The sequence below is a fragment of the Danaus plexippus genome, chromosome Z (genome assembly GCF_018135715.1).
Source record: "Danaus plexippus chromosome Z, MEX_DaPlex, whole genome shotgun sequence".
Taxonomy (NCBI): Eukaryota; Metazoa; Arthropoda; class Insecta; order Lepidoptera; family Nymphalidae; genus Danaus; species Danaus plexippus.
In genome coordinates this window covers 5,368,256-5,395,186 of record NC_083559.1, presented here as the reverse complement: position 1 = coordinate 5,395,186, position 26,931 = coordinate 5,368,256, and the positions used below count along the sequence as shown (strand labels likewise).

At 30.6% G+C, this 26,931-nt stretch overlaps 2 protein-coding genes across 5 annotated transcripts in view; one reads left to right on the top strand and one right to left on the bottom strand.

Annotated features, from left to right (window-relative positions):
• Nucleotides 1-4,814, top strand: part of LOC116777341 (immunoglobulin domain-containing protein oig-4-like) — a 52,935-nt gene extending 48,121 nt beyond the window's left edge. The window contains exons 2-5 of one of the 2 annotated variants that reach the window (XM_032670840.2): nucleotides 3,387-3,635; nucleotides 3,702-3,773; nucleotides 3,916-4,065; nucleotides 4,551-4,814. In XM_032670840.2, the coding sequence (XP_032526731.1) occupies nucleotides 3,540-3,635; nucleotides 3,702-3,773; nucleotides 3,916-4,065; nucleotides 4,551-4,709 (477 nt within the window). In that variant the 5' untranslated portion in view covers nucleotides 3,387-3,539 and the 3' untranslated portion in view covers nucleotides 4,710-4,814. Of the gene's footprint in view, nucleotides 1-3,366; nucleotides 3,636-3,701; nucleotides 3,774-3,915; nucleotides 4,066-4,550 lie in introns of both variants that reach the window. The other variant, XM_061526604.1, reaches the window with a different exon arrangement.
• Nucleotides 823-23,450, bottom strand: LOC116777337 (procollagen-lysine,2-oxoglutarate 5-dioxygenase). 3 transcript variants are annotated; one of them, XM_032670835.1, is made up of 13 exons: nucleotides 23,274-23,450; nucleotides 8,250-8,484; nucleotides 6,725-6,897; nucleotides 6,037-6,204; nucleotides 5,658-5,854; nucleotides 5,240-5,493; nucleotides 4,945-5,169; nucleotides 2,535-2,676; nucleotides 2,262-2,444; nucleotides 2,076-2,180; nucleotides 1,861-2,007; nucleotides 1,548-1,662; nucleotides 823-1,368 (listed from the first exon to the last, which is right to left on the bottom strand). In XM_032670835.1, exons 1-13 carry the CDS (start codon nucleotides 23,410-23,412, stop codon nucleotides 1,199-1,201), a joined length of 2,253 nt encoding a protein of 750 aa, XP_032526726.1. In that variant the 5' UTR covers nucleotides 23,413-23,450; the 3' UTR covers nucleotides 823-1,198. The 3 variants fall into 3 exon arrangements, with proteins under 3 accessions (XP_032526726.1, XP_032526725.1, XP_032526727.1); XM_032670834.2 differs by lacking the exon at nucleotides 23,274-23,450 and adding an exon at nucleotides 19,618-19,783; XM_032670836.2 differs by lacking the exon at nucleotides 23,274-23,450 and adding an exon at nucleotides 9,871-10,240.
• Nucleotides 23,451-26,931: the final 3,481 nt, after the last annotated feature.

The window sequence follows — 26,931 nt, the reverse complement described above, 5'->3', positions numbered from 1 at the left end:
AGTTATGATTTAAATTTTCAATTAAGTCTTTGTTGCCGAAGTTCTTGAAAGCTTCCTGGTACTCTGGATTTTTTTTTTATATCTTGTATGGTTTTAATTTTCCTTTTCTGAAGAGCGCAGGATTAAAATCACAACCTATTATGTCATGAAATCTAGGTAAACTCTGACAAATTAACAGTCCTAACTCTGCATTTATTTTAGTTAGGTCCACATACCTTAAATTATTGCCAGTGCCGGTAAGCATCCAAACAACCGAATTACTTTTAAGGTGTTTTATGTTACCAAGCACTATAGCCGCAATATCGGTATCAGCACTTATTACTATTTCTGCTGGATAGTTGATGTTACATGCATGATATAACTATGTTCGTATCTGCTTCCTCGTGTCCTGGACATGACAACTTTTCATCAATCCTTGAGACAACTTTGTTGAAATTACCCACAGTGAAAGAATGACATTTTCTGAAATTGATGTATATTGTTTTGTCGCCAATAAATGGCACCACTGCATCAGTAGCCCAATGAAAAATAAAAAAATTAAGTAAAGCTTCTTTGAAATTTAAATATTTCAACTCTTTCGCGAAATCACTTGGCCGAATTGGTTCGGGGGCCCAGTTGTAGAGTATTCCAATAGCGCGGCTTCTAACCGTTGGGAATGCTCATTATCTTTGATCGATGGAGTAAAGTATTGATCAAGACACCAATGAGTTTTAAAGGCAATTTGAATATGGTGATACCTCTTTAAAATTTATTTATGTGGAAATGTTTGTCCAAAAGTATTATATGAATACTGGGTTTAATCTAGATGTAATAAAACACAAATTGCAACTACTACAAGTTTATTGGATTAAATGCATGTACGATTATATATCTTTGGCAAAGTTAGAGTGAAGTTAAATAGAGAGATACTGATTATTATCTAATTAGCAGACAAGTCACAATAAAAAAGTCTTACATCAGAAATTAACATAAAAAAATATATATATATCATTAAAAGGAACCATACGTAACGTAACGGCATTGATAATGAACTAAACCTAAATTTAATCTTAATAAAAAATTAATGTAGTAAATTAATCCTAAGAAATCAACAATCTGAATAAACAATATCAGATGAGTTGTCCGCATTACCTTAGCCTATGATTAATATTTCCACTACGACGATAAAATTGATAGATTGAAGCGTTAAGCGATAAATTTACGGGTCCACGAATGAGATCATAATGTAACGTGTGCCCTTGGTGACGAGGAGACCCTCGTGGAAGTGGGTCAGACGGCCAGGGTGCATCAAAAGCCAACCGGGCTTGGTGTCCTTCACCGAACAGTTGTAGCGGATGAACCGACAACCACCACCCTCGTAATCCAAGTCTAGGTAAAATTAACATTAGCTTAAAAATTATGTATAGTTTTTCATGGTTATTAAATATCATATATAAATTTATATTTGATAGACCACCAAAAACAAGAACAAGAAAATGTGATGTAAATATGAATAAAGTTTTTTGTTATTGTAAGAAAAAATACTAATAGCAATAAAGGAAACGTACGGGGAGTATTCAGAGCCAGGTTGATGGTGTAAGTTGAGGAGTCGTGGTGCGGCCGTAGAGAGGGCTGTTCATCAGGACGATAACGGACCACGAAGTTCATGACGGACACGGGGGGCTGGAAATAGTATGTATAACAAAATATTTATTTTTTACGTTAAACACGGTAAGAAAACTGCTCTTTACTCAAATATATCTGGAAACAAAATTTTAAATATTAAGCTTTTAACAATTACCATGCTACATTGTGATTTTTAACTTTATTATGTATCAATAGTATTTTTTTTATCATTACATAAAAAATTTCTTAACTCACGTTATGGTAGTATCCAGTGAAAACTAACTCCTGCAGCGGACGAACGTAATCCTTGAGGATTCGGAGCCATTGAATGTCAAGTCCGACCTGGTTCATGTGAATATCACGAGTTGGAACAGCTTCGTAACCACTCTCTAGACGTTTGTCCTGAAATTATAATTACGTTTACACATTTTGAAATAATGACTTTAGAACCAAAACTAGATAAGTATTACATTGTTAGATCCATCGCTCCATTGTCCAAAGGCCTCCATGACTTCGATCCATTCCTTACAGAAGCGCATCGACATCAGTGGGAACCAATAGACGTCGGGGCAGGGCTGTAAAGTAAATGATAATGTATAGTGATGTTGCGTTGAAATTAATTATTAGTTTTTTGACGCCCTTATGTTATTGCATACCATGAGTTGCTTTTCTTTGTTGGCGAAGATTTCATGGTACTTGGGGTGGAGGTAACGTTGTTCCCAATCAAGCTTGTTATCAATCACTTGGTAAATGTCAGGGTTAGTGCGGCTCACGTCAAACGTTTCAGAATTAACGAGATGACCGAATTCCTTTTCATTGCTCACGTACATCATGATACCCTGGAATAAGTATGTGGCGATTTAAATGATGTGGTATACACTATATAGCCAACTTTTATGCTTTTATTAAGACGAGCTCTGCAAACTTACAGCAGATCTGAGTGAAGCGCAGAAAGCCATATCAGGGTCGGTGTCCTCTTTCAAATAGCTAACATGTTTGGCAGACGGTTTGCGGAACAGGGAAATGTTCATAAGGTAGCAGTTGTTGATGAACGGGACGTTCCAGATACCTCTGAAAAGCGAGGACTCTTTTTATTATTTTAATTATTATAAGCTTGACCTTTATATAAAAACGTGGAATTATTGTGCATTATTAATGTGACTCCTCATTAATTGATAAATAACAATTTTAAAGGTAATAGCGAATTACGTTATGTAATAAACTTTCAGTTATATTTTATTAGTCAAGCTAAAAAATTAAAAGATCATTATTTCAACACGGCAAATATTAAAATGGCTAAAAAGTCGGATCCTAAACTAAAGCTTCATTATAGTAACGTTTGATCATTTATATCACGTGATAATTATGTTTATACAGTTCATAACATTTCTTGATTTATATCGTTGTCATAAAAGAAATGTGAAAAACTGTCTTTTATAATAACGAGATGAAAAAGATAATTCAATCACTCTTGATAATTAACTACGGATTTCGGATTCTATGGGTTTTTTACTATTTTATAACTACATAATCCCGATGTCTGTTCCTTTACAGCAACCGTGATCAATGGGGACTAGGTAATACTCAAAGTATAACTCCTGGTTATTTTATAAAATCAATTATTTTGTTTGGCTTATTTTGTCCTAAGTGTTGAAAAAGTTTGAAATACCGTATTTCTTTTAAAATCCAGAAAAGTCGATAGTACTTATTAAAATAGGTATGTTATTTTAATTGTGTATAGTGTTATGAGTCCTTTACCAGTGACCCCACGACCAATTCAGAACACGGCGTACAAATCGCAAAGGAAATGGCGGTACAAAAGGGGAGACAAGGGTCCCGATTATTTATGCCATTAGTCAATCTACGGCCACCACAGTTGTACAGGGAATCTCGCCAAGTTAACACCTCACCTTGCTGTATCGATTGACACACAAATGTTGCTGAAATGCGCTCTGGTCGCAACACTAATACTCCTAGTGTTGCAAACAGAAGCGAGGCGTGCTCGACCTAGACCAAGGACCAAGTCTAAGGTCTGTAAGGTTACAAGGTATGGCACAGAAACTTCTAGAAGGTATGTTAACGCTATTCTTTCTTAGGTGCAAATAGGCCTTCCCATCACCGGAAAATACAGGGATCCCGAGTCTGACCAGTACTACAACAACAACGATGTGAGTAATGCTAATTGCGAACTTCCTATTTTGATTGTTTAACTTTTAGCGAAAAACATAGGCATAATAACATTTTTATACGTCTATCTACACTACACGCTTATTAAAATAAAATCTGTTGTATTTTTTTTCTATACAACAGGGCGCCAAAATTCTGTTAGCATCGCACTTTGACCTGGAGTACGTACTTGGGCACAAAATCGCCTTCCTATGTACCGCCAAGGGAACCCCGCGACCTCACATTACTTGGTTCAAAGACGGAACAGAAATATTTGCACATCACTACCTACACGTATGTGATTGACTTTCATGGACTATTTTCAGAACTATACCAGCCATTCAAAAATTTTTCCATGCCATTTACCCGCCTAAAGTATATTATATTATATTATTTTACAATTATCCTGAAACTAGCAGTGGACGAGGTGCGTGATTGAATATATGGTTTTGCAAATAGAAATTGTGCATTTGATTTTTGTCACTTAGTAAACAAAAATATTATTTTATATTTCTTGCAGCCCCTTTAGCACCACGTACCGGTGAACAAACAGCATTTTTCCTTAAACGTTACTCCTGTTTAAAATACTTATCATTAAAGTTGCTGTTAAGCGATAAAGTTACCACAAATCACTTATGAGTATCGTCACGCTACATACTAAGCGCTTTAAATTATGCAATCATAATTATATACGAAGATTCATGAAAAATAAATTGAAACCGTGTTTGTAGTGCGTCGATGCATTCTGGTAACCGATGTTGATGTTATGTGACTTTTAGATCCACGAATGGATGATCGAGGATGACCGAGTCAAATCCAAATTGGAAATAGATCCAGCGACCCAGATGGACGCGGGCGTGTACGAGTGCACCGCGGACAACATGTACTCTATAGACAGGAGATCCTTCAAAACAGACTTCTCTATCGCCTTCGACTGATATCAATCGATATTGAAATTAAATATTTCATTTGGCATGTTTATTATTAATGTTTTTATTTTTTGTCTTGAATAAAATTTACTTGTTGTATATGCAAAACGGTCGTCTTTTTTAAATTTTAACTTGTTAAGAGTTAACATTATTTTACCCTTTTGTAAATTGCTAGAAAGAATTAACAGAAATGCATGTACCTAGAGAATACCAGCTTAAAAGAGGTAACTGTAACCATACTCACTCAATGCTGCGGTTGACAATATCCATATAATCAGCTGAACGGGAATAGAAACCAACAGAGTTAATAGCACCCCAAAAGTTTGACCAAGCTTGTCCACTGCGTACTAGTAAGGGGGCGACGACGTCATATCCGGTAGAGAGCAAGTAATGAAGTGTATCAGGTTCAACACGGGCGTGGCTGTCCAGGCAGAAGAGATAATCACAGTCGCTGCCGATACAGCGGTCCCTGAAACAAAATGATATGAATTTTATATTTTGTTATATCTTATGGTTAATTCTATAACATGTCTACTTACTTAGCAATGTTCCTCGCTTCAGCCTCCCCCACAAGGTCAGTGGATTTGATCCGTTTGGCGGTAAAATATTCGCTACTGTGAGCCTGATAGAAATTCTCCACCTCCGACTCATGATACTCGACACCGTTGCGGATAAAGAGATGTATTTTCTGCTTGGGATAATCAATGGCCAGAATACTTTGGAAAAATTCCTCTATAAACGGTGTCGCGACTTCTATGAATACGGAGAGCATCACCTTCGGCAGCTTGTCCTCCTACAAAGTATATAAATGACTATATAACCCACAAAAGTGGTAGATTATCTCCAAAGGCTGTTGTTATTTTGTTTGGAGGCATGTCATTGGCAGTGAATGCTATAATCTTCGATGAATTACCAAATTGTTAAACAAATTTATTTTCATTATATATCATTACTTACATCCAGCACAATCCTCTTCTCATCGCACAGAACGCATCCCTCACTGACAGACCAGGACTTGGCCAAATAGTTGGACAAATTGTTCAAGGTCAATTTTGCGGGCCCGTTTCCGTGAACGATCAGAGGCCTCTGCTTGGTCACCACGTTGACAAGATACGGCCATTCATCAGTGGAGTTAGCGACGAGTTGCACATCCGCTGTAAATTAACATCAATGGCTAGAATTGGGCGAGCTGTTAACCTCAGTTCCCATTCCTATAAATTTAACGATCTCGGTCCAGTTTTGTGATATTTATAAACTTACAAAAGTTTATCGCATGTTGAAACTCGTTCTCGAAAAAATTAGAATTTTGTTTCGTATATTTCGGTAAAATACTTACACAAGGCACCATGGAGGTTTTGGAATATGGCCGATTTGTGGTCAAGGGAAATTCTTAGACTTTCTCTATAATCCTCATCCAAGTACACTTTGGTGTAGAAGAGCTGATCGTCATCTTTATTGCCCACTGTCTCATAGTTCAAGATCTTCAAAAGTTCCGGTAAATATCCTGTTTTAAAGAGAAAAATATAAATCGCCCGCTTTGGAGTCGTATTATTCATAAATTTCATCAATTCATACAGGGAGATGACATAAATTTTATCAATTCATACAGGGAGATGACATAAATTTCATCAATGCATACAGGGGAAATTTGTTTGACGTAGCAAATATTTACTTCCTAACTTTATTTATACAGCCTTATTTTAAATCATTTAAAAATTTCCCGAAACAGAAAATAAAATAAAAATAATACAATACAATAAAATACTCTTATTGATTATATTCTAAAACGAAAACAAATGTACATGATGTAATCGTATTGGGAGATAAGACAATCGAATTTGAGCATTTAGATCAATGTTTGTAAACTGGTTTAATTAACAATGAATCATTATTAAAATAAATTATAAAAACAATCATATGGGAAAAAAGTTATATTGTTATAACAAACCGAATAGTTTGGAAAGAGATGAATTGAATAACGTTGAAATGTATGTGTAATAATCGGTAACTATATTAAGATGTACCTATAAATCCGCCCGAATTAAGGAACGGGTTCAATTGCTGGCTGTCGGGATACTGCGACGCGAGAGAGGAATCTGGCCAACAGAAAGGTTCCGCAGAGAACAACACGCGTACGGACATTGCGAGAAACTTCTGTACTATCTCATCGAGCGATCCCAGGAACATCACATCGTAGCTAAAATATCACAATACAATTATTACGATAACGGTCAAAACTACAAATAATTTATTATTATATAAAAAAGCGAAATGAATCCATATTCTTTACGTACATAAACAATTCAAACATATATATATATATATATTGAAATAAATTTAATGATCACTAGGTTTTGCCCGCCACTTGTGCAACATGTACAACTAAGCGGGCGAACTCTGTCCCGCCTGAGTCGCCTTAAATAATCAAATTTTGGAATTTACTTAGATTGTTTAACTTTTGGGGAGACTATAAAAAGTATCCTATGTTCGTCTCCCGGTTTTAAGCTAGAGCATAACACATCTAGGTCAAACATATAGGACCATATCTTCATACAACAAGGTCAATTCTTGTAAGAAATTTTGATTGCTTTGCATTTCAACTTCAGTCTTAATTTTAATCATTCTGTTTGTACTCCACTTGTTAAAAACATTAGTACAACGATACAATACTGCTATTATTTATCTTTACTTATAAATAAGAATTATTTTATTTTATACTTTATAACGCTTCCAATCAGAATTAAATGTAATAAAGTCATTTGCAATAAATAATACATATATATTATATATCGTTTGAAGCCAACAGCGAGGATTTTTAATGCATATTGTCAAATTATGATATGGAACCGGAGATTTGTTTGAGTAAAAGTAATCAATATATAAAAGTAAGAATAGAAGATTATCATTCGTCCAACAAATAAAAACGTTGTTATTGTCAAAATATTCCACGATTAAAGTGCGAATGAAGCCATATTTAAAAAAAAAGTAAGAATAAAACTAAAACACATAAAATCTCATTAGAATATCGATAAAGAGATGACTTTCATTAATTTATCTTTATAAAGTTGAAGCACTCATTCATTGTCCTCAATTGACAGTCATTGTACACTAGAAATCTGTCGTAATAAGCTGCAATCTCTAAGTTGTTATATCAACAATTCAAAACTATGAATATACAAGCGTATTAATTTTAAAGCAATAACCGTGAGCTTGATAAGAAATATTTTTTAATACTGACATTTTGACCTCCGCTTATATTATAGATAGTGTCGTTGTGGAATTTTTTTTAAGCTTTAATCGATTTTACTTTTCCCAGAATAGAATACATGTGCATAATAATTACAAATACCATTTTCTTATCCTTCAAAATAAATTTTAAATTTGTTCCGTTTATATGGAAGTAACATTGAGTCAAAATGTTACAAAATGTACCAATGGTTTGTCATGTATAAGTGATATACCATATAATATCAGGTGTCATATCATTCTGATACTAATCAGGTTGCTTGCAATGTGCTACAACTAAGCAATACATTGGATGTTTCCTACCTGTCAGTGAATAGAATAATCTGATCTCTATCTTCAGGTATTTTCATTGAACTCAGCTTATCTTTGAGCAGGTTAACTTTGTGACCACCGCCCTCATGCTTCATATCCCCTCCCTCCCACTTCTTGCCTTCACCGAGAACTTCCACATTAATATTGTATACCCTGGCCGAGCGGAGGAATCTTTCCAAGCCATGGTTCTTCTCAGTAGCCACCGTTAACACCTTTACATCGGGTTCTGTAGGAAAAAGAACTTTACAGTAATTTAAACACTTCAGGTAACTGCTATAATTGAGTTAAATAACCACATGTTTGAAGTGTGTATAATCTTGGGAGCCATCAGAAGTCTTACTACAATTGCTATTGCTATTAAAAGAGTAATACTATACAGAAGATTCTTTTTATCAGCTGGCAGTTCATAAATGTAGAAAATGATTAATCATAATTCGCACTTGCATCTCTTTGATACTTTTTGATTTTATCTCAAAACAAACAACTCATTGATCAGAAACTTAAGTTACTTATTTGAATTATATTGTAATTTAAAATTTTAACATTAAGAACTCATAATTAACTTTTTTTACCAAAATTTATTTACAGGCTTGATATAATATGAGTGTTCAATGTATCAAAATTGTTAAGTTTCATATAACTTTAAAATTAACATTGTCCATATTATACAATTGTAACAGCATTGTAGGTACTTCGGCTAAATTTACAAAAAAATTAAAAGTCCAAAGGATTACTTTTATACTACAAAATGGATATTTAAATAACTGCAGAATACTAGTTCTATTAGCAACCAATCAATTAACACAAATTATTATTTAAGAATAAAATTAAAAAAAGATTAAAAAAGGAATGAAAAGTGACTGAATATATTATTCGGCTTAAATAAAATTGAACGTATGAAAATGAGATATAAAAAAATAAATATACCATACAGATTAGTAAAACAAAATCATTCTCCACAATTTTCAAACAAAAATATTTTTGCATCAATCGCAACACAGCTTCAAGACAATAAATGTAATTACATCAAGAGTGCCAGTTTTTGGATACTAAAGGAAATTAATAGATTTAAACCACTATTTTCTGCGAACTTATCATGTTACTAGATACTTATTTTAGTAGAAATTTATGTATAAGTTTAATACTAAAAGTTACAGTGAAAATGGAAATGATAATTTACTACAAACATCAATGGTTCATTGTTAATAAATAAGGTGTTAAAAAGGCAGTACAAACATGAAATATGAATTATAACAACTGAACTACTGATCTCATTAACACACTTCCAATTTATAAAATGCATCAATTTAAAGATTGTCGCTTAAAATATAGAATAATGTGACCAATTTAAATGAAACAATAGTACAGGTTATTTGTAAATTTATTGTTTCTACAATTTATGTTAAGAAACAAGCTTTACCAAATCAACCTTCTATATGGAATTCAATAATGTTTTGAAAATAAAACACTTCTAAAAACAAAATTTTAAATATTCATAAAAAAATAAAATTACTTATACCTTTACTATATCTTTGAGAATATGTTTGGTTAATATATTTAAATATCGAAATGTAAATACGCATAGCAGATATAAAATTAAAAAAAAACTTACGTTGGCTTTTACTTTTTGTAGTTCCTGCAGTTTTACTAGTAAATAGAAGAAAAAGACAGAATAATTGCAGGAGGCCGGTCATTTTTATGTAGTAATCAGCAAAAGTTCATTGGACTGACGCAAACTCTCAAAATATGGAGCCGTTTGAAATACTAAACCGAATTATAATGTCCCACATAAACGTTACCGCTTCCGAGGCGATAAAATCCGACTGTGTACTGGATAGGTTGGAAAAACGTCACTAAGATAACAGATGCTTCCTCCCACAAGCGAACTACCGATTACTGATTACAGAGACTGTATTGCCGCTACTGCTACTGCATGAGCTCATCACATATGTTTTATACTTTATTTAATACATAAAAATAATGGATTGCCTCTTGCGTTGGAATAAGGATTGTTTTGCTTTGAATATTATCATAGAACTTGTATGAGAATTGTCATTGTGCTGTCATGTCAACACAGTAAACAAAACTTTAAATGAAGGACATCTAGTTTCAACTTAAATAATTTGTAATAGTGTAGATGTAAAATGTATAACCCGTAATTATTTTGATCCTTATAAAACTATTTATTCGAAATATTGTAAGAATTAAATCTGACAAACAATATTTTCTATTTTAAACTTTTATTTTAATGTTCAAATAAATAACACTCAATAACCTTTCATGTTGGAACGATAATTTATAATTAGATTTATCAAAGATTTATATGGTTCCCACTTTTAAAATTATCATCTAACTAAGAAATATAATTATTATCCCCTTTCAACATCAACTGGATGTACTTGACTAGCCATATGATAATAAGAAGTAGAAAAAGAGTCCTAGATGTTAATCGCACAATTCAGAAATTATTTATTCACCCACGCCTCGAAGACTTCCAAATTGTACCTACAAGGAACCAAAGACTTTTGAAAGCTTTTGAAAGCTCTATACAAAAGGAGACACTCCATACGAAAAAACAAGAAAAAGATTGAATTTTATGAGCGCCAATAAATACACGACAAGATAGTTATCACCCAAACAAGATAGATATCACCTCACTCAGTAACTGTCCGACGTGTCAAATTAACACGTTCTATTTTGGCCTGTTTCCTACTCCATTTTATAGCGCTTGGCTTATGGGATGGATAAATACGACTTCAAAACTGTGCTATACTTGGATTCACCAAAAGGACCCGATAATATCACTTACCTAATTTACAGTAAAAATAAAGTTAAAAAGGAGCTAAACCTCTGAAGAAGTTTAAAGGATCAGCGATCACTCGTAGAGTATTCAAAATGTTGGAAATCCTAGCCTCGGCATTTAAGGTACGCCGCCGCTGTAGGAAATTGAAAACCTCTTAGTTCAAAAAAGTTCAGTGATGGTGGACTGGTAAGAAATTAGAATGCAATCAACTGAGTGAGGAGAGTTATGAAAGGAAATGCCACTGTAGAATATTTTTCCTTACGGAGAATGATAGTTATTATAGAGAATGGAAGTTGAAACAGACAATGAAAGTATATTAATAAACCAACAACAAAACCAGACTGGATTTTAGAGTTCGGGCTTGATATAATGAGTGCAGGAATGCCTAAAGCCCCCAGAGAACACATATGGTCCTCTCGACATGTCGACAATCGGTAGGATTGAGCCATCCTGGAATATGTTACACAATTAGCAAGCAGCCGTTCGTGGAGGCCAACAGTTTACATGTTTATGAAGCTCTTTACCCTCCATAATTAAGAGCTGGTAAAAAAAAAACCAAGGTTCTCCCATCCTCCTCAATAGGGCCAAGAAATTAATATGATATATACTAGACAATTTTGTTTCAGTTATTTTATAATACTATATAATAAAAACAATCTTGATGGTAAAACTTATCCGTTATTAGTAATAAAGTAATAGAATAATTTCTAGCTTAATGATTCCAATAACAAAATAATATATCCAGATCTAACTATTGACAAAACAAAAAACTATAATAACCTTTATAGTTTTGAAAAGAAATATAGACAAACAACTTTAAATTAAACTTCATTGCTGAAGATCTTCAATGGTATATATAACATATAAAAATTAATTGCAAATTATTTATTTAACAACTAATTGATAAGTTAGTACCATATTTTTAAAATATGAGTTTTTTTAGGTTACTTTATTGCTCGACCTATGAGGCAGATTATTTCTTAAAAATTAAGACTGAATGCAATTGGTACACAAGCTGAATATACTCCACAAGCAACAAACAAAGTTAAGCTATAAGTGGTTGGCATTTCCTGCCACAAAAGCTGTTTCGGAAAGTTAAGTTTAAATATATGCAGAAACACACTTCGTGTTGATCGTAATTTGTGTATCGTGTATATATTACGTTAGGATTTATTGAAGGTTGCTGGTCTAAGATATAAGGATACTAAGTAATGGAAGAAGAGTTCTGTAGTTTATATAAAATCACACTTTAGCAGCTTTTTGTTGACAAAAATCTGACACTGCAGTATTGATACTGCAGTTTTAGATTTATTGCGTTCTATTTAATAGAAGTAAAGTAAGTAAGTAAAGTAATACCAATACATAGACGTAAGTTATTAGGTTTTGGTATGAAAAACATATCAAAAAGATAGCAGTAAGTTGTTTGTCTAAATACATACTTAAAGATTTTTTTTGCGACACTGAGCATCGTTGCAATCTTTAAAATATTCCTATACCTCTCTGACATAAATGTATTTTATATCATATTAATTCTATCTATTTAAAATCTTCAAATAAATATCGCTTTATTTAATACTGTTTGATAAAACTATGAGCAAAGAAGTTTTGATTGTGACTCTGACACTTCTCAACAGATCCGCTAACCGTTGATGGCAGCTTCCTAACGTACTGACAATACAAACCCGATAAGTACTCTTAATTGACGGTTCAAAAGTTCTATAACTAGGATTGTCTACAGTCTCCCTGAAAATGTGTATAGTAGATTTGATGTCTACCATTAACATGGTAGTGAATTAAAACTGATAGTCCATGTCTGTGAATTTGCTGGGTCAGATTTTAATTAAAGTCATCTATGATGTAAAGTAAAATACCTAAGTAGAGTTTCCTAAAGTTTTACCGTCAGATTTTGTTAAACTTCAAATTGAAGCTAAGAAGTATTGTATGATAAAATAGGTTTTTTAACTTGAGGCAGTAAATAAAAACTTCGCTTTATTTAATATTAAATATATGTTTAAGATTCATTATACAAAACATTTTCAGTTAACCGAATTTTTTGTGGCTTACTTATTTCCTTGATATCCGAGATTTTAATAAGTTTTATTATAGTTAATTCGTAGTTGCCCAAATCAAACTAAGATTTTCGGATATACTACGCGCCACTAATTGACAGACATTAACATCTTGTCTGCCCGCGATCACGGTTGCTGCAAGGAATGAAACGTCGGGAGTATGTACATAGTTTTTAAAATAACAACAAAATTGTAGTTTATCCGAAAATCTCAGTTTTATTCAAATGGATACTCGCGAATTTTAGATATCTTAGTAACCTTTTGATGCCTCAATACTTAAGGTTATAAAGTAGCCTATAGGTTTTATTTAAAACTAAATATTGTCTTAGGTACAATACATTTAGTGGCTATTTTTAAAATTCTTTACAAAAAGAGAATATTTTGGTAAATTAAATTCTTGAAATATAAAAACTATTCCAGATCTTCGTGAAACAAATAGGATTACATTTGAAACATTTATTTTTTATTTTAGACAACTCCTAGCTCCTGAAATTGTAAAAGTGCTTTTGGATTTTTCTTCAACTTTATCAAAGTTTTATTTTTCTGAAGTAACTTTTGATGACAGATTTGTAAGACGTTTCATAAAGTTAAATTATTTCTATTTACGTAATTTCTAAATATTATCCGTTTCAACTCTTATTAATCCTTATTCAAAGTCATCTTCTCATGTGTTGAAAGTACTAAGATTTTGTAATTCTATTTAGTAGTTGATTCCAGTGTCGTAAAGTATATTATTCTAACACGCTTTGGAAGTATAGCATTTATATTAAAAACATGGTTAAATTAATCTAAAAAATAATTAAGTATAAGGACTCATTTCAATTGTAAAATCAAACTGAAATTGAAATACGTTTGTCGGTACTTAGTTTTGACAGCAATGAGAGCTATCCATTTTGATTTTGCGGAATCGGATTAACTTTGCAATATCGAAATGCCTGACACTCGTATTTTAATTAATTGATGAATTAATTATTCGTTATTTTATAAAACTGTAAATGAAAACGGTTGACATCACTAACAGTTTTATTTTATGTTTAAAAAAAAAATGAAATATTATTTATTTCATGTAACTAACAATAAAGTACGTTACTCTGAACTAAGGAAAGTAGATGAACGAAGTAATGCTACGTGAAAGACCTAATTCTAAAATTGAAGCATAAACGGAAGTGTTACTGTACTCCCTAAATACAATTTTTTCACACGCCTTAACAAAAAAAAAAATAACAGAAAGAAAATTTTATATGTTACCAAAGATAAATATTATAAAAACTAAAATCTGAACTTAGCAATAAAATTTTTGTCTAAAAAATAAATTGGATATTTTATTCCTATTTTAATATGCTCCATTATTTGTCATCCCCTATTTGAAACAATCGATCCGATTCAAACTAAATTATTAAGAGACTCTAGTGAATAAATGTAGGCAGTCTTATGCTTGCGAAGTTTTCTTGAAATGTCGTTAGGAAATTGTATTAAGAGATGCAGACGTCATGTCTTCGCGAAGAGCAATTTAATTACATTTATCGTGTATAAATAAGTATATACACAGTATCTATTTATTTATATTAAAGTTTACCTAATGACCCCCTGTCTGTTTAAAAAAATTATAGGGACGCTTGTTACCGTTACTGGGGAAATATTATAGAGTTCTAAGACTTTCGCGAGTTTTATTCATTTAAATGAAACGAATATTATTCGGATACTCTACGCGTGTTTTATTTATGTCAAAAAACTACGTACTCCCGACGTTTCGGTTACTTTTCAGCAACCGTGATCACGGGCAGACGAGTTGTGAATCACTACTCACTTTTATTATTTAATCAGGAATGCGAAATGGAAACAATGAAATATTTACATATTTCTTTTCATTATTAATATTGTATAGCTTGTGCAAATTATTTTTCTCTACTAAGTTTAAAAAAAAATCGATGATTATTTGCGACACAAAATAAGAAAACCTTCTCTCGGATTTTTTTTAATACTCAGGTGGCAAACGAGCGGACGGCCTACACGATGGAAGGAGGTCACCGTCGCCCATGGACATACGTTGCCGACTTTGACTGTAAAAGGAGGGGAAAGGTTAGGAAGAGGGATAGGGTGCTATAAGGTACGAAAAGGGAAAGGGCAGGAATGGGTGGAAAAAGGAAAGGGGCAACCTGCTCTCTCACTTACCGGACGAAACGCAGCTAATACATACTACTATATGCATAAATATAGAAAACATTATTTAATTTCTTATGAAAATAATAAGTCAGCTTAAAATAGAATACAGAGTAAAATGGATTCCATATTTTATAATTTTATTGAATAACAATGTAGGTCACTCGATAATTATTTAAGATTTATGTTTAATCTGAAAATCATTGCACATTTATTCGCAAATACGATTTTATTCAACATTGCTCGCACATAATCATTTCATTTATTATAATAGTAGTGATAAATCTTAAAACTTAAAACGTTTAGATTTGGTTATAATGATAAATTCACAAAAAATTACCTCCGTTTTGAAATATTATATCAGCAGTCTTTAGTCAATTTACAAAGGCGCTAATTAAAGGAGTTACTAAATAAACAAGCATATTTATGGACCAAAATTAACTCGCGTCTATTATGTTTAAGTAAAACCAACCAATTTTATGAGATCATTAAAATATATGATATTTATTCCTTGTGCTCAAACGTATGAAACAATAACCACCATTTTATACTCAATGTATAATATAGAGTAGTCTCTGTTTCATCTCTGTAATAACATAAACGAGTTAATACTATTTATGTAATGCATTTCGAACGCTCCCCTAATCTGAAAGCTATCTGGCTAGCGTAAGCCTATTCGTTACGTTTTCAATATCGCACGAAATCTATTCAGACTCGCGTACGGATTTAGGGAATAGTTTCTATTCATTATCCATGTTAGTATAATTAATTTATATAATGCAATGCAATTAAACAAAAAAAATATATATTTTATTCGCCAAAAAAAAATTATAATCTTGTTTTGCAATTCTATTTCTATATGTAACCTCGGAAACCGACACAGATTATGTGATTTATTTAAAAAAATATATCATTAGTTATAATTATACAGGGCACAAGAATTCTTGTGCCCTGTATTTGAGGAAATAAGCCCTGAGTTAACTACCTATTTTTTAACAAAATACAAGATTCTTAGATGCATAACAATAGATACGTACGAAAGTAAATTTCAATGCAAATTTTTAATGAGGTCCGTGTTATGTTTACATTTTTTATACAAATTGTATGATTTAGGGATAAGAAATCGATTTTATAAATATACTAATATTGCTTACGTTCTAGGTGCTTTTTTGATGCATCCAATTAATACAAATGATTAAATTCTCGCACTAAGTCATTACTTAATTCACTTCCCTATCATTTCAGTTGGGGATCTGTTAAATATGTATGAACATAACACAAGTCTAAAAAAAGCCCAATCACGTCACCGTTTACCATTGCGTTATAAGTTGTTTCATTTAATGCTTTCTTTATTATAACAACTTTTCAAAAACCATTAAATCGAATTCAAATCCTTTGCCTCAGTATAGAATTTAAACAATTACATCCATCAATGTGCAGAATGTATGTTGTTAAACAAACGTTCATAGTTATGTTCCACCTGATGCGTTTATTTAGGTCATAAAATGCTAAATTTAGATATGCAATCGCTAATCAATAGACAATGAAATATAAATTCACTTTATGTAATAGGTAGGATAGTTGGATGGAAAATGAGAAAAATTAATAGGCAGCTGGGAAAATGAAATGGAAATGCTTACGGCATTAGACCACCGGTTTACCGTTTTCAATTTACATTATTGTATTTGACAAGCTCTCTTAATATGGGTGTAGTGGTCTTCACATAAATTATACACTTAGAATTTTATTTTATGCAGCCATTAATTTTATGTCGTACCCATAAGTAGTTTTTTGATTTTGCGTTTATTTGTTTTTGTAATAAAAGGGTTAATTTTTTATTTAATTAATATTCTAATACTAATCTAACAAAGCATTCACGTAATACGACATAGTAACATTAAGTGAAAATGCTAAGAAAAATGTTTATGGTCCAGATATTCAGGAACAAAAGATAAACTACGAACACTGCTTTATTATAATTAGTTGATTACAGTGATGCTTCACTTAATTTTGTCTAAGGCAAAAGTCGTATTTATTTAAACAATCCAACGTAGCCGCACCTCAAATTCAATTCGCAAAAACGAATCCAAATACCCAATGATGATTCGAATTTTTTTAGAATTAATAACTTAAATTTTAAATTAAAAAAAAGAGAAATCTTATAGACTTCAAGTTAACTCCTTTGACCAATGTGGATTACCTATCAAACTAAATCTTCAAAGGTATTACATAGATGTGATTACTACGTTTCCTTTGACGAAATGGACGCGACTAAATATTTCATCTCGCTGTACATCTTTATACATCTTGTATTAAATTCATATAACAAATTATGACGGGATTCAATCTATCCATGAGGTAAATTTGATCGTAATCCTTCAAATGGTTTAGTTAAACTAAATAATATAGGTAAGCGCACATGCCAACGGTGAGCTCATAACATATTAATTATAAATCTACTATGATTCCATTAAAATAATAATTAAATTTCAATATTCCTTAATATATTTATGTACACCTGTACACACAAATAATATATCTATATGAGAGATTTCTTATTTTATATAATTTCTATAAACTAATACTAAGTTCCAAAAAAATATGAAAAGCAATGAAAATGAAATTATTGTAGGACTTTTTCGATATTTAATCCTAAAGTGCTTAAGACACTATTATTATGATTAAGGTTTAAATCATATTCTTTTCTAGTTTTTTTGCCATGTATATTTTTTTAAATCCACTTCTAGTTTTTAATTTTATTTATATATTTTTTATATATAGAGCTTTCAGTTTCTATGATCGAAAATATTTTAGTAAAATTATACAAAATTACGGGAAGCAATTATAAGTTTTTAAGTATTCATTTAGTTGGTAGATATATATTCTTTTATTTCTACCGCCTCAGTGTGTTGGTGAATATACTTTTTATAAAGTAAACGAGCATTATACGCTTTGAGAGGAGTTAATAGACACTTCGTAGATTAAGACTGGTCTATCGGAAACTGCGTTAAAGTGGAACGTCTATAATTTAATATGCTCGGCTGTGAAAACTATTCTAGTAATACTTGATACTACTATATGACCCATTATAAAGTATGTAATGACAGTGGTTTTGGGCAAAACAATAAATTGTTAATTACTTTGATATACAGCGTTGTAAAGGAGACCAATGATTTGTGCATTCCAAATTATTAACTACGGTTAATACATTAATTTTTTTTTTTTGTTCAGAATCATCGAATACACTAATGTCTAATAATATTATACAATGTTACAGAAATAAGGAAACATATATTAAAATATTTTTTTTCTTTAATGTACATTTAGGAAAGTAAATGATTGTGTTTCTAAAATAATGTAATTATAATTACTTTTATATCATTATAATAATACGCTGAATAGATACCTTTTTCAAGAACTAATCAAAATATATTTTTATAATTCTCGATATTGGATATTGATAGCAATCTTTTTTAAGCTGACCGATTCAAAATAGTCAGTGTATAGTGTGTTCGCGAATCTATACATTAGGTAACTTCAAATGTGTTCGCACTTTAGAGATTAAACGAAAAAATCGATTTTGTCGGATATTAAACCAATTGATTTTTACGATTTTAAGAACCTAACTGTATCTAAGATAATTTGAAAATTCAATACCTTCATTCAACCTGCTTAAGAATATTAAATTTTCAAAAGAAAGACCAATGTAAAGAAAAGTGGACTGCTAGTTTGAAAATGAGTTTTTGATTTCTCGTATCGTTTACCTTCAAAATTTTAATCGCTTAAAAATTGTAACTTTTAAATTAAAAACAACTTTTCTATACAGTCCGCACCATATGAATAAACTCATAATGGATTTTATTTTTTTTAAATAATAAAGCAAAAAATATTTGAATCAACTGAATTCGCTTTTGTGCAGTCATTTTTATTGCCATTTTACAAACTCATTTTTATATTTAAAATGCAAGCAGGGAAAGCTATAATGTTGTTATGAAATTAAAAAATCCTACTAAAGGAGTGTGACTGATTTATTGAACAATAATTAAAGGTTGTTATTTAAAAAAAAAAAACAGTTAATAAAATTTGTATGGTAAAAAAATAATCTTTAAACAAATATAAGAGAAGTGTCAAAATACAAACCAATAAAAAAATAAGTAAGAAAATCCGAATAAAATATCTATTTTGTAATTAATATACAAAAAATTCCCTTGTAAAGTTTTTCAAAATTGTTATTTAAGAATATGAATTTAAATGCAATTGCATCGCGTCAAACAAGAATAAAGTTTAAAAAGAATGTAGAATTAGGGCGCTAAAAATTTGAACTTACCTTCATCGAAGACGTTGCGTTCTACGCAGTACCTGTTGCTGTATTCTACGTAGTATTTCTCGGAGCTGATATTGTGCATTTGAAGGATAACGGTGATGGCTAAAGCCCAACAAAAGTTCATAATGGGCATCATGAGCTGCAGTCGCAACATCTTGCCGGCCGGATGACTATCGTTCGACTGCAAGCCCTAGTACTAGACCCCCGAGGCTAGCGACTGACGGACTGATTTTAAGCACTAAGTTGTCTTGTGCGCATATCGCACTTTGTATGTACTAACGTTATGTTTATTTATTGTCATATTTTAAAATAGGATCGGATCAATATAGTATATGGACATATTTACTACCTTGAGATATATAAAACGTTTTGTTAATTTGTTAATTTCAATTATTATTTTTTGCTTTTGTAACATTGTTTTTAAAACTGAAATTACAAAAGGGGCCTACATTTAGCACTGAACAGATTTGGGCTGAAGATAAAAATCACATATATTAGATTGATTAAATTATTACTACATTCTTTTTCTATTTGACGTATAAAAAAATATTTGTAAATTAACTAATAAAAAAAAAATTAAACATCAGTCGAAATCACTTAGTGATTTTTAGTTAGTATGTTGTACATTGAACTTGATTTACGGTTACCAAGCCTTTTTAATCAAAAATAAGATATAATCAACAAGAGAGTAACACTGAACGAATTAAAAATTCACATATAATTAAGAACCTTACAGATAATAAAAGAACTTCTTTTCTTTAAATATTACAATGGTGAAATAGGAATGTACTCAAAATTATTCAATGTATGTCCTTGGAACATCTTAAATATTTCTCGTAATTATTGGGAGAAATTCTGTCTGTTTACAACATTAATATGTGAGGGTGTATCTTCCACGACGTACCTGATGGGCGTATAAATATTGTTTTCTAGACACTTAACAGTTTTAACATTAAACTCTGTTCAGTTGTACTAGTTCTTAATAATGAACGATATCTAATTGCCCTATTTGATAGTATACGGTCATAATTTTCTTTTTATTAAACACAATTCTAACGCAAGAAATTGTACATTTATTAAGATTGAGGCGCATTATAAGATGGAATGAAAAGTTGGGGATTAAAAAACAGACGAATACAATTAGCAAATGGAAGAGGAGGGTAAGGTATTTAAAATAAAATAGATTTATTAAGTAATTCAATCAATCAATTGATGAAATGGCCGATTTTTTTTTTTAGATGATAGTAAGTTTTTAGGAAATTATACAGGCTTACTACTCGTTCATAATTTTTATTTTGAAATAAAATTATTTTTAACTAGTAAGCGATAATGTAACATTCTTAGAAATTATTCAATGAATTAAAAAATTTTAATCGTTAAATTCTTTTTCATAGCTCTACAAGGAAAGAAGGAAGAGGAAGGAAAACATTTTTATTTTTTCAGACTCGTAACGCTGTAGTAATTTATACTAAAATTTAGTAAAATCTGTTTTTGGAATCAATAACAGATATGAAACTTATATAGGGCAGAATAGGTAAATTAACAAAACAACTGATCTGCGATATTCCGCAAGCTTCCTTGTACAAATCCTGTTTATGTTGGTGAATAATTATATCACGTTTTGATTGTTAAATATTATTTAATTTCTAAAATAAATCTAGAAAGCTTATATTTTTTTTTTATTAGTAAAGATAATTCTTCTCTGGGGTGAATTAATTTATTCTGTCCCTGTTTTGAAAAATCTAAATCTATAGAACCCCACTCACAAAGCAAGCCAAATGATATATAAAATGTGGTGATAAAATTTGGTACAATTTATAGTTTTTTTAAATTTATAATTAAAATAAAATAACAATAAAATTCCCACTTCCAGCTCCGTACAATATTTAAATAAATTATTTATTATACCTATCTAATACAGTATTTCATAATAACCTTGTTTTATTTTTGAAAAGAATTTAAATCTATAAATTCTTATGAAAGAATCTATTAAGTTTTAATAGGCATTTAAAGTAACAGTATTTCATGTCACTTTTTTGTGTGTAATGTAATATGTTTATTTTAAAAAACCTAATCAAAATTTAAAATTAATTAGGAAAAGTAATAAAGTAATTGGCTCCATGTTTAAATTTTTAAATAATTGAAAATTATATCGTCAATTTCTCATTTAGCGAAAAGTTTTAAGTGAAATAAAACCATGAAAATATTGGAAAAACATATGGTTTTAGGAAGTAATCTTGTTTTACGTAAAGTTTTTTAGGCTTTCAAAAATATGAAACATAAGTATAAAATAAAGTTATCAATAAACATATACGCTACCTAAATAACTCATTTAAGAACACGTTTATGAGTTTCCAATTTTTTTTTAATCCAGACAAAACTTTAACAATATCTAAAATAACGAAAGTTTAATATAAAATAATTTTTATATCAATACGCTATCATTTTAAAGAATTTAATTTGTGGGAATTAAAATTTCTATCAACAGAAAGTACCGTTGGTAAGCCGATTTCAAACTCAAGAATAGGACTTAAGCAAGGACAGAAATAAGAAAGTTGGAAATTTTCTGTATCCTCTATAATAGGTTATGTTACCTTTTTAGACTTAAACTCCATTACTTAAAAAGCATTGTGTTATTACTTATAGTTACTTTAAATGGAGGATTCCTTGGAGATTCACTATTTCTATAAGATAATTTTCCACTGACTCTCAACACAATATACGTCCTTATATGAGCCTGAACATATATTGTGATAATTTTAATGTTCAGTGCCTAAGCTCTGAAGAAGAAAACAGCTATGTTCTCTTAAATTTAAAACATTAGAAAGTATGCATAACCTGTTTTCTTTAATGTTAACGAGAAATTTAATGATTTTCTTTTTATTTTGCAAGAAGGAGTTCTGATTACTAGTCCAGAAACATTCTCTATAAATCCCTATTTAGACTTATTTCTTAAGAAAAAATTCAAATTGTATGAGAAAAACAAGAATAGCTTTTGGAATTTTCATTCATATGTATTCGAGAACAGTGCTTATTTAATATTATTGTATATAAAGCCTTCGAAAACCTTAAATCTTCTCTGAACATACCGTTTCATATTGTAATCAATACAAAACCGGCGACGTTAAACAATACCTAATGTATCTATTTTTCCCCGTAATATGTGACAGCAAAGGAAAATAGAACAAACAAAAGTAAGTAACATAATGGCATCAAAGGACACTATAGTGTTATAACGTATTTATCAATAAATACGAAAGATTGTTATTGTCTTACAGTATAAGAACATACACGACGTGTAACCCTTAATGCATTATTGATTTTGATTTAATGAGACTGCCACAAAGGAACTTAAAATATACAAAATTTGTTGACGTAACTGTTGCAATATCACTTTATATTCACTAAGAATATATGGTTTTGTACAACATATTTAAGTATCTTGTTTTGCTTTGTTAATATATTAAAGATATGTCATTTTCGCTTCACTTAAATGACATATAACAAAATTGTAAAACATTCTTTTACATCATTAATACTTCTTGATCAATGTTTTTTGATCAAGTTTAAGTATTAAACTAACCCAAATACATGAAAGCGAAATACATTATATATATCATATAAACGGTATATAAGAAAAGTCTGTAATTACTTTTTACCTCTTTTGTTGTTCTCTCCTTTCATGCAGTACTGCTCTTGATTATTTTTGTTGACACAATTATTTTCAAATATAGCAGCAATCGGTTGTAAAATTATCAAAAGGGTTTGAATAAAGAAGACGCAACGAGGGCCAAGCATCTTACTTTTTGACAGTTCTTGGTAAGACTGGTCACTTAACCGACGTTGGCAATAACATTGACTATTGTTAGGAGGTGAAAGCGATTAACATTGCGATAAAAAGGTAGCCTTTAAATGAAAGTTTGACAAAAACCTGCCATTAGAAATATAAGACGACAATAAAGATTTAAACCGTTAGTGAGTATCAAATTGAGGCTGAGGAAAACTAATTATAAAAATAATTGGTCATAATAATAATAAAGGCACTCTAAATGTAAACTTTGCCAATTTCCACCATCAATCCTTCAGCACAAAGATTTTATAAATCAAACAATAATTGACAATGGATTGGTTAGCAGAATACTCAATGTCTATACTGAATATCTAATAACGTGTTGATGATGCAGGTTTGGTATGTGACTTATGTTTGCTGCGTAATATGGACGCTGCTATACCTTATCAAAGCTAATACAGGCCAGGAATTTGCCAATGCGTGTCTAATTAATGCTTGTATTGATATAGTTAACAACTACTACCATTTGACCATCAAGTGTTAATTCAATCAGGGCGTTTATGTTTGTTAGAAAACATTTTTTTTTTATTAAGCAATTATGTAATAGTCGATACATTAATAGTCAATTTAAATTTAATTCCATAATATATCGTCACTGTAAAACCAGTCCACACAAATCTTTTATTAAAAAGTGAGGAAATTGAAATTTGATTGAGTGAAAGGTAGTTTGTCGAACGATACGCTCGAGTGAAAATTTATTAGTTCAAGTAAACCAATCGTATTACATTGTCGGCGGGTCTATTGAACTGTTTTACGATTTAAAATATGACAAACCTAGGAGGCCGTGGATGTGGTCGTTATTGTTTATAAATTTATTGATGTTCTAATGTAGCCTAAATAGTATCCCTTATTACACACTTCTTGTTCCAACGACCGCTTGTTTAAAAAGAATCTACAGGTAGACAAACTGGTAGTGTGGTACGAGTGTTACTGTAACATAATATTTTTTTTATGAATTCAACTCACTAACCTATAGTTATAATCTCATATTCAAAATAACGATTATCATAAAAGTATTTCTAGTTTCAAATTAACGAAACAAAATCAGACCAGGTAAACTTCTCTTTGTTTAATATGATCTAGACTTCAAAACTTGTTCAAAATTTCTTTCCTTTAAAGACTTGTATCGTTAGCTTGGATTATCGGAAATTCATGAACATTTTTTCTCAAAGTGGTATTGTTTCTTTGAACGTCCATCATATTTCTATGAAATGCTGTAACTTAAGAACGAGGAATTCCTTTGTATTTGACTTAAACTCGACTAAAACTCAGGTATTTTGTGAGTTAGATAATAAAAATGTTTTAACGTCGTCGCTTTAGTATGCTATGCTCAGAGAAATCGCAAAAGAGCCAGAGATACTTCAAATGGATCTTACTTTCCAGTTATTCTCTTAAGGATTTTACAATTATTCTGACATTTAAATTGAATTCCTTCAAGGTGCAAGGGCTGCTATGAAATTTAATTATTAAGACGTTTAATTTATTTGATTCCGTTCTACAGGAGAGAGTGGAAATGTTATAATATTTTTTTTTATTTTATTAAGGCAGTTTATCACCTTTAGCGACTATGAAACTACATAAATACATAAAATATTTTGTATATTATGACAGATACTGATTGAGACAATCTACTTAAATTCCAAGCCCAGACTTAAAAGCTTATATAGCGCCCTGGTTTCAACCGATAACGGATAGGCTATAACGCTATTTATTCAAGCAACTTCCTTAGTGATTTCGAAACTTTGAAATACTATAGAAGTCTCTTTAGACGTACGTAATAATACAGAAAACATCTCTTAATAAAATCAAATTAGTTTTTTATTTTGAAAGTTGTATTTTGTAGGGTATTTGTAGAGTATTCGAAACGAATCTTTAAAGATTAAATATCTGTTTATACTCTATCATTAATGAGCTAAAAAGAAATTTTGAATATATAATATACTTTTATATTATTTGTAGTTTTTGATTTTCTTCGAATTATTACTAAAAGTTTTTAAATTTAATATAAAATAAAATAAATTTATCCTATATAAATAGGAGTCTCGTTTATTTTTCTTTATTGTATTCGACATTTCCGTTGCTCTACAGCAACCGTGACAACGGTAAGACGAGACGAAAGTCTGTGTTGTTTTTTCATGTGCCGCCAACGATTTCTTAATTTTGTCACGTACTGTTCTCGATATACGAAGATCGCGCTAACCGTGTCTTATGGTTTTGTAATGTGGACGAACATAGGATTTTATTTTTTCGTTAAAGTTTTTCAGGTGTTACGTAATTCCTAGTCATTTAAGATGAGATTATATGTTTATTTAATTTCATGAGCCTCGTTGATTATTTGTGGCATATATATTTTATCGCAAGAAAGGAATTGCGGTTTGTCAAAACGGATGTATTGTCCAATTTATTTTCAAACACATTTTCATGCCCCATAGCATATGTTCCAGTTCTGTTCTACGTTTGTCCAAAATGTGATATAGGAGTCACAACCAAGTTTATGTACGATTGTTGTAAAAAAAATATGTATGGGTTTCATAAATTGACTCAGTTTTCTTTGTGGTTCGCTTATTTAAAATATAAAGTAACAAATGAGATACAGGCGGATTGGTGATAAAAGCATGCTTTACATATTACAGCTCGATCTCTAGGAGTTCAGCGTCGCAAAAGATGCTGACCTATCAGAAACAAAAATTTCGGCTAATAAAATCAAGACTCAGTGTCGAAACCCAACATAGTATTTAATTTAAATGAAAATATTTTAAAAATGTTACATTTTTAGTTATTGTCTTTATGATGTTCTTTGATTGTTTGATTTATGTGACTTGTCCAATTAAGATCACAAAAGGAAAAAAGAAAAGAATTCATATTAAAACACTTTTAATATCAGGACCTATCACAATATGTAATTTCTAATCTAGTTTCTCGAAAATTATTTTATTCTATGACTAAAGCAGTTTTCTACGTTATCAACAGTGAGAAAATATTTTTAATTAATTCTCATTTCTCTTCAGGTATTTTACAGGTACTCATAACGCTGCTACAATTTCAACACATTTAACTTATTTAATATTGAATTTTACTCTGCAGGATGATTCAACCAGCGGATTCGGATTAATTAAATGATATAGACCTTTATTAGTTACAATGACGCAATTTCTATATCAGCTTCCAACCTTCCCATTGCATTATCTTAAGCCACTTAAGACATAATATGTTTAAAACGGATTGTTTTGTACCCAGAATACAGTAAACAACGTGATACCATAATTAAAATTGGTCAAGAATAAAAATTGACATTTATAATTTAATTTAAATGTCTACTAAAAAGATCACATTTTTTTGTATATACTAGGTCTTTAACCATATAGGATAGAATTTTTATTTCAAAGAAATAATGTCCTAATTGGAATATTGAAATACACGTGGTCCTAAAATAATTACAAGGACAAAACAACTCAGTAAACACTTTT